The sequence below is a fragment of the Globicephala melas genome, chromosome 20 (genome assembly GCF_963455315.2).
Source record: "Globicephala melas chromosome 20, mGloMel1.2, whole genome shotgun sequence".
Lineage (NCBI taxonomy): Eukaryota > Metazoa > Chordata > Mammalia > Artiodactyla > Delphinidae > Globicephala > Globicephala melas.
Window position 1 is genome coordinate 9,931,352 of NC_083333.1, and position 14,106 is coordinate 9,945,457.

Below are 14,106 nucleotides of genomic sequence, written 5' to 3' on the forward strand. Positions count from 1 at the left end.
CGACTCTCTGCAAAGGGAAGCAATTGAAACAGAGGGAGAGTTTTGAGCAACGTGAGACCCAGTTAGAACTTTTTCTTCCCTTGTGAATAACATCATGGACAGAAAAATGCCTAAAACGTAAAGGCTAGTAGCATGAATACTTATAAAGACAACACCCATGTAACCATCACCTGGGTGAAGAAACAGAATATTGCCAGGACCCCAGAAGCAACCACTGCCCCTGCTCTGTGTCCCCCCTCCCTTGACTTTTATGGGAATCTCTCTGATTTTTCTTTGTAGTTTTACCATGTTGCCTCCTACGCATGCAGGCTGCTCTAGGTTGCTATGTGGCTGCAGAAAGAACGGAACAGAAAAGAAGGACCTCTACAACCCCCCTCCACCTTATCCCCTGTCTTCAGAGAGAGATGGAGCTGGGCCCACAGTGGGGAGGTTCTGAGCACTCAGGGAGGGGTCCTGGAGGGGTGATTGGGCTGCTCCAGTCTGGGTTTGTGACCCAGACCAGTTGGCCCAGGCTTGGCCCTGCTGTATGCCAATCGTTCCTCATGGGAGTCAAAACTTTTAGGGATGCTGGGTTTTGGGGTCCCACTCACTTTTCAGGGAAGCTTCTCAATTTCATAGAGAGGGAGGCAGGAGAGGTCGATTTTCCCATTGCAGTTGGGAAAATAGAGATAGGGTGGGAGATAACCAAAGTCACAAGGTCAGGAAATAAGAGGTGGGATCAGCCTTTTGAACGCAGCTCTCTTGGGCTCCTGGTGCCGTGTTCTCGTCTCTCCCTGTGGCAGGGTCCTGTGTCCCTGCTCCCTGTTAACATAGCCTCTCAAGGCCTGGCGCAGACCAGGCATGAGAGCTTGAATTGGCCACAAGGTGGCGCCAAACACCACGTCTTCACATCATTTTTCACTTTTAAACCCCAAATGCCCAGAATAAGTTCTGCCCGGGGGGCCAGGGCACAGGGATGAGACCCTGCAAAGGGGACGGGAGAGCTCACTGTCCTCAGCCAGACCTTGTAGGGGAGACAGGAGCAGGGCTGGTGGGGGTTCCTTAACTTTCTCCAAACCTGCTCCCCTTCTCTTACTCCGTCTTAGTGCTCTCCCAAGCCAGGTTGCGGGCAGATCTTGGGGAGGAGATAGCGGGACATAGGAAAGAGGGAAGCGGGACTGCACCCCGGCCGAGGCTCCAAAGGGACAAAGAGTCTGAGACCAGGACCAACGCCCCAGGACCAGGCAGGGCAAAGGGGGCTTGCAGTGCCCCCTCCTTTCCTCCTTCAGTGGCCTGAGTCCTCTCTGCTGCTGGTCACTCCTGATCCCCTGCCTTTTTTTTTAAAAAATATTTATTTATTTGGCTGCACGGAGTCTTAGTTGCAGCACGCGGAACTTTGTTGCCGCGTGTGGGATGTTCTCTGCGGTGTGCATGACCTAGTTCCCAGACCAGGGATCGAACCCGGGCCCCCTGCATTGGGAGCGTGGAGTCTTAACCACCAGACCACCAGGGAAGTCCCCTCCTGTCTTCTTTAAGAAAGCTCCAGCTGTCTTCCCTCCTTCTTAGGGTGGGATGGAACAGAAGCTGAGGCAGTAACAGTGGATGTCAGGCAGGGTCCCTGCGTCACTGCTAGAAGCAGAGGATGGGACGGCGGCCAGGCTGCCGGGAGTGGCTCCACCCTATTCCTTTCATTCATACCCAACCCCCGCTCCCCCCCCCGCCCTTCCCCCGCTCAGCCACCTAAGTGCCTTCCTCTAGGCAGATTATCTCAGCTGGGCTGGACATCACCCTGCACCTGGAGCCATGGATGCCGCTCTGCTCCTCAACGTGGAAGGGATCAAGAAAACCATTCTGCATGGGGGCACGGGGGAGCTCCCAAACTTCATCACCGGAGCCCGAGTGAGTGCGGCCCGCCCCCCAGACCAGTGAAAAGCCCCCATGGCAGCCTTCTGCATTCCAGCTTGGCCACAGGGCACTGCAAACAGCCTTCGTCAGCTTTGCCAACAAATGGCCAGGAGGTCCTTGCTGGAATTATCAACCGCCCCTCCCCTTGCCTCTGCCCCAGGCATCTGGGTAGCTCTGAAGTGGTGCCCATTCACGGGGTTTTTTTTGATACTTTGCAAATTAAACTTCAGCGTGGAATGCGGGTGGGGCTTTGGGAATTTTCTGAAGTCCCAAATGCTGAGGGAGAAGGAGGGGCCTTCAGGGCTCGGGGTGTTTGTCCGGGGATCTCTGGTGGGCTCCTAGACGGACGACGGATGTGTCTGGGTCTGCAGCCTCAGATCTAGGGCGTGTTTAAGGCAGGACTTCCTGACCTGCAGAGCTGTCGAGCGTGGGATGGGGTCCTTTAGGAGGGAGTCGGGGAGGGCAGGCTGGTGGGCGGGGATGCTCTAAGGTCTGATGGGGGTTGGGAGAGGACAGCCCAGGGAGTCGGTGATAGGGATGGCTTCTGCTGGGCCTCGGGAGCTATGTCTAGACCAGGGTCTGCTCTCTTGGTGACCAGGTGACCTTTCATTTCCGAACCCTGAAATGTGATGATGAGCGGACGGTGATAGATGACAGCAAGCAGGTGGGCCATCCCATGCACATCATCATCGGGAACATGTTCAAGCTGGAGGTCTGGGAGATCCTGCTGACGTCCATGCGGTTCAGCGAGGTGGCCGAGTTCTGGTGTGACACCATCGTGAGTAGGCACCGCCCATCCGCTTTGCAGGGCTGCTGTGTTTCAGGAAAGTGAGGGTAAAACAAAACTCTGGAGAGAGAACCCTGCCCGCTCCTTCTCAGCTACGGTAGCGGCGAAGATGGATTCCCCCAAAAGAATAGGTGCTGCTAGAGTGACAATCGGTGTCAAGGCTGGCTGGTGGGATGTGGGTGCAGGGCCCACCTCACAGCCCTCACTTTTGGGCAGGATTATTGGATCCTGGAGACTTTTGGCCGCTGGTCGTCTTCTGCCCTTCTCCCCACTCCTACCAACACTGCAAAATTGTCTTCTCATTTATAGCACCCTTAGCAGTCATCCAGACAAGGCATTCTCCTGGGTGGTCCAGATAGAAAGGGCAAAACTCACTGACCTTTAAACAAACATTTCTTATGGAAACTTTCAAACTTATACAAAAGTCGGCAAAAAGGCATAATCAACTTCCAAATACCCATCACCCTATGCCAGGCGCCATCACTCCACGGCCAGTCTTGTTTCATCTAAACCCATCCACTTTCCTTCCTCATCCCCTCTGGTTAAAGCACATTCCAGACGCCGTAGCATTTCATCTGTAAATACTGCAATTTGTATCTCTAAAAAGGATATTAAAAAACATGACCTCAATATCCTTATTACATTAAAAAAAAACCCAATAATTCCTTAATGCCAGCTAGTATCCGGTCACTGCTCAAATTTCTCCAGTTGTCTCCTCATTCACTCCTGCTGGTTGGTTTGCTGAAATCAGGATCAAAACAAAGTCCATGCCCAGAGCTTTGTTAATACATCTCTTAAGTCTCCTTTCGTTTATGGGTTCTCCTCTCTCTTTTTTTTCCTGGACGTGGATTTGTTGAAGAAACTGGGTAACTTGTCTTGAAGTTCCCATGTTCTGATTTTGCTGGTTGCTTTGCCGTGGACTTGTCAAACACATTCCTCGATCCCCAGTATTTTCTATAACCTGTGTACCTCCACATCTGCTTACCTCTCTTACTGTGATGTTAAGATTGGTTGGTGGGCTCAGATGTTGACAGCCTGACCCAGCCATTACCAAGCTCCTTTTTTTTTTTTTTTAATTTTATCTTTATTGGAGTATAATTGCTTTACAATGGTGTGTTAGTTTCTGCTTTATAACAAAATGAATCAGTTATACATATACATATGTTCCCATATCTCTTCCCTCTTGCGTCTCCCTCCCTCCCACCCTCCCTATCACACCCCTCCAGGCGGTCACAAAGCACCGAGCTGATCTCCCTGTGCTATGCAGCTGCTTCCCACTAGCTATCTATTTTACGTTTGGTAGTGTATATATGTCCATGCCACTTTCTCACTTTGTCTCAGCTTACCCTTCCCCCTCCCCATGTCCTCAAGTCCATTCTCTAGTAGGTCTGTGTCTTTATTCCCGTCTTACCTCTAGGTTCTTCATGACCTTTTTTTTTTTTAGATTCCATATATATGTGTTAGCATACGGTATTTGTCTTTCTCTTTCTGACTTACTTCACTCTGTATGACAGACTCTAGGTCCATCCACCTCATTACAAATAGCTCAATTTCGTTTCTTTTTATGGCTGAGTAATATTCCATTGTGTATATGTGCCACATCTTCTTTATCCATTCATCCGATGATGGACACTTAGGTTGCTTCCATGTCCTGGTGATTGTGAATAGCCAAGCTCCCTCTTGATATCAAGCAGTGGCTTTAGCAGCCATTGGTGGACGGCCAGATCCATTATTTCACCAGGGGCCACTGACTTTTTTTTTTTTTTTTTGCGGTACACGGGCCTCTCACTGTTGTGGCCTCTCCCATTGCGGAGCACAGGCTCCAGATGTGCAGGCTCAGCGGCCATGGCTCACGGGCCCAGCCGCTCCGCGGCATGTGGGATCTTCCCGGACCGGGGCACGAACCCGTGTCCCCTGCATCGGCAGGCAGACTCTCAACCACTGCGCCACCAGGGAAGCCCAGGCTGGTAATTTTTATGCCACGACGATTACTGGTTTTTCCAATAGTCCCCCTCATCTCCCCTCAGCTCACAGCTGCTGTGATTGCACATGCACACACACACACACACACACACACACACAGACAGACACACACACACACACACACAGACAGACACACATACACACACTTCTTTCCAGAGTCATTTACCCATCTATACATCCATGTTTTATCCATCCTTCTATCCACACACTTAGGCATCAATTCACCCATCCTTCCCTTCAACCAAAATTATTCATAATCCATTCTTCCATCACTCTGCATCCACCCATCATCTATCTGTAGGTCTATCTAAAAACATTCAGTGCACCAGGTTTGGCCTGTGCTAGGTGTTAGAGACTAAACAGGCAAAGTCCCCATCCCTCAAGGAACTTGAATTCTGGGGGAGGAGCAGACACCTAAGCAATTACAATGCAGGGCAGGTAGTACCACGATATACGTGAGTGAGGACAGAGTGGTTTAGAGCCACAGGAGGGGAGCAACTAACTGCTTGAGGATCATAGGAGGAATTTTTTCAAGAAGATGACATTGAGCTGGGTATTGAAGGATGAATAGGAGTTCACCAGGCCTAGAAGTGGGAAGAGAGTTAGCATCCAGGCCAGGGAGTGTGAAGAGGCAGGGGCCGTCAGGGGCTCTGGGAGCTTCTGCCCTGAAATGTACTACCACCCCCTCTACCCAGGGAGCACACTGGTCTCTATGAGGAATTTTCTGCTGGTGCCCAGTCTGGTGATGCCAGGGGTTGCAAACTCAAATACCACAAGGGCCAGGGCCCCTGGGTGACTGAAGGTCATCTGCTCCATTCACAGTGGGCAGCTGCTCCTGAGCTCCAACGGGATGGCTGCTGTGTGAAAGAGGCAGGTCCGGTGTGGCTGGATAGTCTGAGTTTTATAGACAAACCAGAGATTTTCATTAGTCCATGAATTCTCTCAGTGCTTAAGTGTTGGCAACTAATTACGTGAAGGATAAAACAAAACGAATCTGGGAGCTGAATGGTGGCCTCCAGGATGCCAGTTTGCAATTTCCAGATAGATAGAGCCCCTCGGACAGAAACAGGCTGTGGCCTTGAAGCCCCAGAGAGGGGCAGTGGTCCCGGGGTCCCCCTGCCCAGTCTCAGTGGAGATGCTGCAGAGGTGGGTGCAGGGCCCTGGAGTTCTGCTCCTTCTTCTGGCCTGTATTCTTCTTCTTGGGATGTCTGCCCACTCCCGGTGGCATCCTACAGTCCACTGTGCCAACCAGCATCCCTGGTTGTGCTAAGGTGGCAGGTGGCTAATGGGACAAGGCCTTGGTCTGAGGTCATGTCCAAGCAGCCTCTCATTCCTGGGGTCAGCAGCTGAGCACTGACTTTCTGGGAGGCAGGGGGCTGCGAGCTGGGGCTGCTGTGTGAGGGCCAGGAGTGCGCCCTCCCCACAGCAAGCTGTTCCCGGGGGGCCCCTCCCTCCCTTCATCCAGCTTTAATCTCAACAGGCTTAACGGCCATCTGGTCACCCAGCTCACAGAGAAGCTGAAGGTACTCCGGGCTAATCCTGGCTGGTGGAGGTAGGGAAGGGGTGACCTTCATCCCCTTGCTGGTGACTTGGAGACCAAGCTGGACCATTCCTGCCCCTTCACTTTCCCAGTGGTGTGTCTTTACTGGAGTTGCGGTGCAGGAGCCTGAGATGGGCCATCTCAGGACCCAGCCCCTGGAGAGCGGTTCTCAGAGCTCGTCTGGGGGCATCCCAGCTCACAGATGGGGCAGCTGAGGCCAAGCTGGCCTAAAATGCCACAGGCCTTGCCGGAGGCCAAGCAGCTGATTTTCCTAGCCTTCTTCCACCCCGAGGGTGGCCACCCCAGCTCCTGGTGCTGGGTGAAGCTGTGATGAGCTGGCCCTATATCCGCGCCATCTCATTTATTTAACCCCTACACCAGCCTCACTATCAGATAGCTGCAATCCAGGGGATGGGAGCTCAGGGAGCTGCAGTGACCTGGACTCACTGTCAGTCAGCTGCACCATCAGGACACCAACCTGGCCCTCTTGGGCCCAGAGCCTTGCTCCTTCCACAGCTCTCCATGCTCCCGTCCCTGCGGGGACAGGCTTCACGGACTGAGGGGTCTCCTTGGGAGAGAAACCCGTTTGAGTCGACCACAAGGGCCAGCAAGAGGCAGCATAGCATTGTGGCTAAAGCATGGTCCCCGGAGCTGGGTTTGAATCCTGACTCTCATTTCCTAGCTGTGTGACCTTAAGCAAATCACTTAACCTCTCTGGGCTCTAGTTCCCACATCTCTAAAATGGGGAGAATAGTAGGGCCTCCCGCGTTGGGTCACCTTAAGGATTAAAGGAGCTAACAGGTGCAGCGTGCTCTCCCTGGCACACAGGTAACCACAGTGATTAGTGGGGGGTACGCTGGGGTGACGAGTAGTAACAGCCATGGGGCAGGAGTAGGGAGAGAGCAGAAGTCCTGCTCTGGGGGGCCCCAGAGTGGGACTCTCTGTGGCCCAGCTGGCTCTGAGCAGGCAGCCTGATGCCATCCGCCCAATTTTCCCCACAGCACACAGGGGTCTACCCCATCCTGTCCCGGAGCCTGCGGCAGATGGCGGAGGGCAAGGACCCCACTGAGTGGCACGTGCACACGTGTGGGTTGGCCAACATGTTCGCCTACCACACGCTGGGCTACGAGGACCTGGATGAGCTGCAGAAGGAGCCGCAGCCACTGATTTTCGTAATAGAGCTGCTGCAGGTGTGACCCTGGGGCATGGGAGGTGGGGTAGGTACTGTCCCAGCATCAAAGAGCAACAGGGGTCAGTGGGCATCAAGGGGAGCCCAGCCCCACGGGTCACTGGACATCACCCAGTTCCTCTTCAGAAGAAGGGTTCATACACCACAGGGGAACTGGAATTGGACCCCTCCCCCCCAAAAAACGGTACTTTGCCTTTTCCAAGGGAAAAGCCCTTTTGGGACTGATTTTTAAAAATGTTATTTTCTTCTTTCTTATTTTCTTCTTTATTTCTATTGGTTATCTACTTCCATTTTTTCCCAAAAGTCTAGAATTACATCCTCAGCCCCAGTCCCTATGGTTTGTGGCTTCCGATCTCATTCTCCAATAGTGGGAGAGGCTGCATGGAACCATCAACAGTCTCTCCCCCAGACCCCAGAATGATTGATGGCCCCTGGCTGTGGGGCGGTGGGAGAGGCTCAAACCAGGGCAGGACTCAGCTGATGGCCAAGGCTGAGGCTCAGCCTGAGGGTTACATGGGTGAGTGCAAATAAGTAAGAACTGTGTCACCAAGGGGTCTGCTTGAACAGCTGGGCGGCTTGTGCGCTGCAAGAGGGCATCCCCTCTAAGGTGCTCATTAGAGACATTATATACTTGTGCTTTTATAATAATATTTTCCCAACAGATGGCAATAAAGTGTCCTGTTCTAATGAAACGAGTATCATGGCAATTTTCTGAATATTAGAAGTAAAGTGTGTTGACAAAGGAGTACCTTTTCTTAATTTGCACAAAGGCTCTGATCTAGGGTGAGGTCCTGGGTGGGGGGCTTGTTGCCTCCTTCCCCTGTTTCTATGTGTTTGGCCAGCAAGCATGATTCTACCCGCAATCTTCACTGTGGAAAATGAAGAGCTGATTTCAGCAAGGTGTGCTGCGTCCACTTTCTCTGGTCCCCTGCAAGGGAAAGGGACTGCCCTGCTGGGCTTCGAGCACTCGGGGTCCCTGCCTTACTGACCTGCAGCTCTTGGGGCAGGTGGAGGCCCCCAGCGAGTACCAGAGGGAGACCTGGAACCTGAGTAAAGATGAGAAGATGCAGGCGGTGCCCATTCTCCATGGAGAAGGAAACCGGCTCTTCAAGCTGGGCCGCTACGAGGAGGCTTCTACCAAGTACCAGGAAGCCATCGTCTGCCTGAGGAACCTGCAGATCAAGGTGGGAGGCTGCCCGCCAGGGGGTTGGGAAGTGGGGCGCATGTGGGGGGAGCAGCCCTGCACTGACCCTGGCCGTGGGGGAGAGGGGTGGGGGCAGGGCAGCAGCAGACCTTTCTTCACCGGGCAGGAGAAACCCTGGGAGGTGCAGTGGCTGAAGCTGGAGAAGATGATCAACACCCTGATCCTGAACTACTGCCAGTGTCTGCTGAAGAAGGAGGAATACTATGAGGTGCTGGAGCACACCAGTGACATCCTCCGGCACCACCCAGGTGGGTGGCGTGAAGCAGGTCCGGGGTTGGGGGAGGAGGGTGTCCAATCCCGCCCAGGGGCCCAGAGTCACGTGCACAGACCTCCGGTGGCCTCTTCTGACCCTGTCAGGGCATCAAAACTCGCCTCCACGCAGCAGGGTTTTCCCAAGCCTATAACGATATCACAGATGATGGATGAGCTGTGCTTATTGTGGGAGGTATTTTATTTAAGGTGCATTGGGGCAAAATATAAGCAGCTCACCAAACCTGTGTGGAGCAGTAAACGGGTTTTAAAAACGGGGGCAATCAATACAGAGAACAATATTAAGTACATTCTAGGATCCGTGATGCGCGGATATGGTGATACTTGTGAAGACGATGTTTGAGGAATGTTACAAGATCACTTACTCTGCGTCACACGCTAAATTCTCTGCATTTATCATTTCAATTAATCCTTATAGTGACCATAAGGGACTGGTGCAGGGATTGGGCTCTTCTGTAAGAAAAGAATAGAAAGTTGTGAATGTAAATTAAGTTGCAGGGCCTTGGAAGGGTCCGCGGAAGGGCGGGAAGTAGGTACTGCGATTATTATCGTCCGTACTTTATAGTGGAGGAGACAGGCTCTGGAGGTACAGAGAGGTCAAGGCTCAGGGTCAAGATTAAGGGTTGTGTAAGCTGGTCAAGCCCCGCCGGGCGCGGGGTCGGTGCTGCCTCTGGGTCTGGGTGGCGGGTCCAGCTGGGTCTTCCCCGCAGGCATCGCGAAGGCCTACTACGTGCGGGCCCGGGCTCACGCCGAGGTGTGGAATGAGGCAGAGGCCAAGGCTGACCTGGAGAAAGTGCTGGAGCTGGAGCCGTCCATGCGGAAGGTGGTGCGCAGGGAGCTGAGTCTGCTGGAGAACCGCATGGAGGAGAAACGCGAGGAGGAGCGGCTGCGCTGCAGGAGCATGCTGCGCTAGTGCGCAGGCGCCAGACCTCCCGCCTCCGGCTCCCGCCTCCATTGGCCCCTCCCTCAACCCGCCCCAGCCCGCCGCCACTTCGCCGCACACTGACCCTTCCGCCCCAGCCGGACAGCAGTGTCACTTTTTAAACTTTTAATTTTAAAAGTCAAAATAATTCATGTGTCGACTGAAAAAGTAATGCACAACCTAGAGGTTGAGAATTATGTTTTATTCAGCGGACTTTCTGAGGACTCCCGCCCCAGAAGACAGCCTCTCAGATAGCCCTGAGGGACTGCTCCGAAGAGGTAAGGGAGGAGCCAGGATGTATAGGAGTTTTTGCAACAAAGACCAGATAGTCGGAACTTCAAAAGATTACCATTAATGAAAGAAAATCAGACATCTCAAGTTAATGAGTTTAGCACTTTTCTCGGTCCGGGAAGATGCGAGATTCTGGGCTCCTTGAAAACATTCCTTTGAGATACACCTTAATTATTATATGTAGACTCAGCATCCTCCTTTTTTCCATCCTGAATCCTCTCAGGGTGCACATTGTGGGTGGCTGCAACATCCTTTGTTTGCTAACGTGGCAAGCAACATTTTTTATTGATACATGCCAGGGTTAACAAAAAAAAAACCCCAAAACCCCAAAGGGCACAGAAGAGCTTATGGATAAAAATGAAGTTTCCTGCCCTATCTCTCCCATCCCTTAGCCTAGAGCTAGCCGGTTTTTTTTCTTGTTTTGTTTTTTTGAGGTACGCAGGCCTGTCACCGCCGCGGCCTCTTCCGCTGCGGAGCACAGGCTCCCAACGCGCAGGCTCAGCGACCATGGCTCACGGGCCCAGCCGCTCCGCGGCATGTGGGATCTTCCTGGACCGGGGCAGGAGCCCGTGTCCCCTGCAGCGGCAGGCGGACTCTCAACCACTGCGCCACCAGGGAAGCCCCGAGCTAGCAGTTTAATGGACCCTGTGTTTTACTCTTTTGGTAGTTTTCTCTATCTCCATATGTTTAAATCAGCTTCCCCACGTGTGTGGGTTTTTTTTGTTTTTTTTTGCTGTACGTGGGCCGCTCACTGTTGTGGCCTTTCCTGTTGCGGAGCACAGGCTCCAGACACGCAGGCTCAGCGGCCATGGCTCACTGGCCTAGCCGCTCCGCAGCATGTGGGATCTTCCCGGACCGGGGCACGAACCCGTGTCCCCTGCATCGGCAGGCGGACTCTGCTTTTTACCTCACGTCAATGAAAAGTGAGAATTGAATGCTTTGATGCTTTCTGATCCCTTCCTTCCCTCCCCTTCTCCTAATTTCGGATAGTTACATTGCTGGTTCTTAGCTTGGTTATTTTTTGTAACTTGGTATTTATTCTTCACCTAGAACTCTCTGCTGGGCCGCAGGGACTCTCTTTTGTGTAGGATGAGGGTGGCAGCATTGGGACCTCCCCTCTCATCTCCCACTTCTTCCTCCCTAACCGGTTTGATGTACCTTTACTCTCCCATCATCCTGGCTGTTAACGTCTGTGTTCTGTCTGTCACCAAAATGAAGTCTTCTATGCTTTGTTCATCGGTTGACTCTAAAATCTGAAAAAATCAATAGACATCATTTACCTGAATATGGCCGTGTAGTATGATTGCAATTTTCTGTGGTTCCAAATTCATGACCCCTGGACCACCAGAATGAGGATGTTCCTGGCGACTGGAGTGGCAGCGTCTATTTTAACATGGGATTCCCCCGCCCCCTTCTTCTTCCCTTTTGTGGCACTAGGAGATTTGAGGTTTAAGTCCTCCGACCGTGGAGGAAAGAGGGTTAATTTTTGGTTGAATCAGGCTCGGTGTCTGATGGGCTGCCAGGTATACTGTCAGAGAACCAGGTGGAGATTTTAAAGGAAGTCCAAGGAAGGGGTCATTATGACCTGCAGAAGACGGAAGGGAGGAATGTCCTGAGGCCGAAAAGAAGGCTCTGAGCTAGAGAAGGAGCAGGGTGGAGGCTGTGGGATGAGAGTGGAGGGGACCTTCACCTGCTCCCGGCTGCCCTGAAAAAAGGCCTGGGTGGTGTCTGGACAGGCAGAGTCTCAGGGGCAGCTCAGAATCAGATGAAGAGCCCGGCAAATGGCATTATTTGAGGACAGGAGCTGTGGTCTGCAAGCTTCCCAGCCTCCACTGCCCTGTCCATATTGTGTGTGCAGCGTCCCCACTACTTCCCCTTTTCCTGGGGACAGTGAATATCTCACTTCATTTGTGGTCCCCACAGCGGGATGGATGCCTGACTGTATCCCAGGACCCTGTGTGGTCCTGTCCAGTGCATCCTGGGTGGAAGGCTCCCCTCCTGATGCCCCAGGACATTTGCAAACCCAAGAACAAACAGGGGTAGGGGCCAGGACCCCCGTGAAGTGTGGCGGGAGACACCCTGGCATTAGTAGTTGAGGTGTTGAACTCAAACAACTGGAGACACCCCCCCCCCCCGCCCCACCAAACTGCAGCAGCCATTTGAGACGTTTCTGTTACAAAAGCCCTGGGAATTCTTTCTCACACGGCAAACAGTGGATTAAAATCAAGCCACATTTTGGTTCATGACTTTCTAGGCCAGCTTTCCCCCAGCCTCGTCTGCACCCAGCATTTCTAATTGCCTGTCTTTTCTTTTTAAATGGGGGACACAAATCATAACGTGCCTTTGACATACCCTCAGCTTCTTAATCATGGTTTTTGCACGGTCTCTCTTTGCTTTCCTGGTCCAGCTCTCTTGGTTTTCTCAGTGGACTCCCTCCTGCTAATTTTTGCCTTGTCAAGCACGCTTTTTGTGTGCTTCTCTTGTGTGAATTCGTGTGTGTGTGTGCGTGAGAGAGAGAGAGAGAGAGAGAGCAGGGACACACCATCCTCTTGTTACTGTCCTCCAAAGGCAGCGAATGGGACAACATCACCACTTTTCAGAATTCACGGCATCTCATACTTCATCTCACTAGTGCCTGGGGAGGTGGAATGCAGAGATGGGGAGAGCTGACTCCGGGCCCCATAGCAGGCAGCCTCTCCAGCCAGGCCTCTGGTCCTTGCACTGGCTTCCTTGTGTCTCCAAGGAGGTCTTGGCTGGCCATGTCGAGGCCGGTGCATGCAGGAAGTAGCAGGGGCAGCTCCTGAGGGTCCCTTTTGACTGTTTCCAAGGGATCTAGCTGGAAGCCTTTGTTTTTGAGAGGCCAGCAGGGGGCAGCAGAGAACAAGCAGATTGTAGTTCCCGGTCCAGGAGCTGGACTTGGCCGGGAAAACTTGGGGCTCTGGAGGTGGCGGCTCCCCAGGGGCCCTGACCGCCCCTACTCCTACAGGGTCAGGCTGACTGGCAACAGGCGGGAGGTGTTTAGAACCCTGGAATCAGCATGCCAGCCGACTAGGGCCTCAGTCTCATCCCCTTGTACAGATGGGGAAACTGAGGTTCAGAGAATGCCAGTAACCTTCTAGATGCCACTCCAAAGCTGGGGTAAACGGAGATTAGCATCCAGGTTTCCAGGATTCTGGGCTGGGCCTTTCTCACCAGACAGTCCATACACGGGTATGATGTTTTTTGAAAAAACGAAAGGAGAAAAATATGAAACTTCTATTAGAGAGCAACCCAGAGCATGTCTATAGGCTTAGTTTGGGAGCAGTTGGAGGGGTAAACGTGAGCGGGGCTCGTGTGGGCCTCACAGCCCGTTACTGGACGAGTTCTTGTGCCCGATACACAGGGAGGCCAAACAAACCGAAACGTTGGAGTTTGGAGCAGAGAAAGATTTATTGCAGAGCCATGGAAGGAGTCGGGTGGCTCATCCTCCCAAAAAACCCCGAACTCCCCAAAGGGTTTCAGCAAAGCATTTTTAAAGGCAAGGTGACGGAGGGGTGTACTTGCTCGCTGCACACTTGTTGGTGCCAGAACCCTCTGTTGTTCCAGCTGTCTCCTTAGGTCAGGTTGCCATGTTCCTGTAAACCTCCAACAAGATGAGTGTTATTCTCTGTTCTGCAACTTTTTATTTCTATATGAGTGGAAAAGTGTTATACCCTTAAGGGTCAGAGCCTTGAGAATGGGCTATCCTGTATATTTTAGGCTATAGGCAACATTCTTAGCTGGAAGCAAAGGCAATAGAACATAAAGGTTAAAGTGAAAGAAACATCTAGTACCCATTGTTCTTCCCTATGACTCCCTCTCTGGCCTGCCCCCTCTGAGAATCATTACTGCTTAACCAAGGCATTTGTTCCCACGTCTGAGTCACCCTCCTGACCTCTGTCTAGTGGGGTTTACATGACGCAACACCAGAAAGTGATTTGGGAGGGTGGCAGGGGGCTGGGGACCAGGCAGAGGGACCCCCTTGGGTACTGTGCAGGTGCATTAGGCTTCTAGTGTT

At 52.6% G+C, this 14,106-nt stretch overlaps 1 protein-coding gene across 1 annotated transcript; it reads left to right on the forward strand.

Annotated features, from left to right (window-relative positions):
• Positions 1-1,782: 1,782 nt before the first annotated feature.
• On the forward strand, positions 1,783-9,770 carry AIPL1 (aryl hydrocarbon receptor interacting protein like 1). The gene is made up of 6 exons (XM_030862342.2): positions 1,783-1,878; positions 2,483-2,662; positions 7,196-7,384; positions 8,391-8,567; positions 8,694-8,835; positions 9,568-9,770. The coding sequence occupies exons 1-6, from the start codon at positions 1,783-1,785 to the stop codon at positions 9,768-9,770; spliced, it is 987 nt and encodes a 328-aa protein (XP_030718202.2).
• The last annotated feature ends 4,336 nt before the right edge of the window (positions 9,771-14,106 follow it).

Coding starts and splice junctions, on each gene's coding strand:
- AIPL1 (XM_030862342.2), top strand. CDS start 1,783: ATGGATGCCGCTCTGCTCCTCAACGTGGAAGGGATCAAGAAAACCATT. Junction 2,663..7,195: donor AGTTCTGGTGTGACACCATC/GTGAGTAGGCAC, acceptor TTTTCCCCACAG/CACACAGGGGTCTACCCCAT. Junction 8,568..8,693: donor TGAGGAACCTGCAGATCAAG/GTGGGAGGCTGC, acceptor TTCACCGGGCAG/GAGAAACCCTGGGAGGTGCA.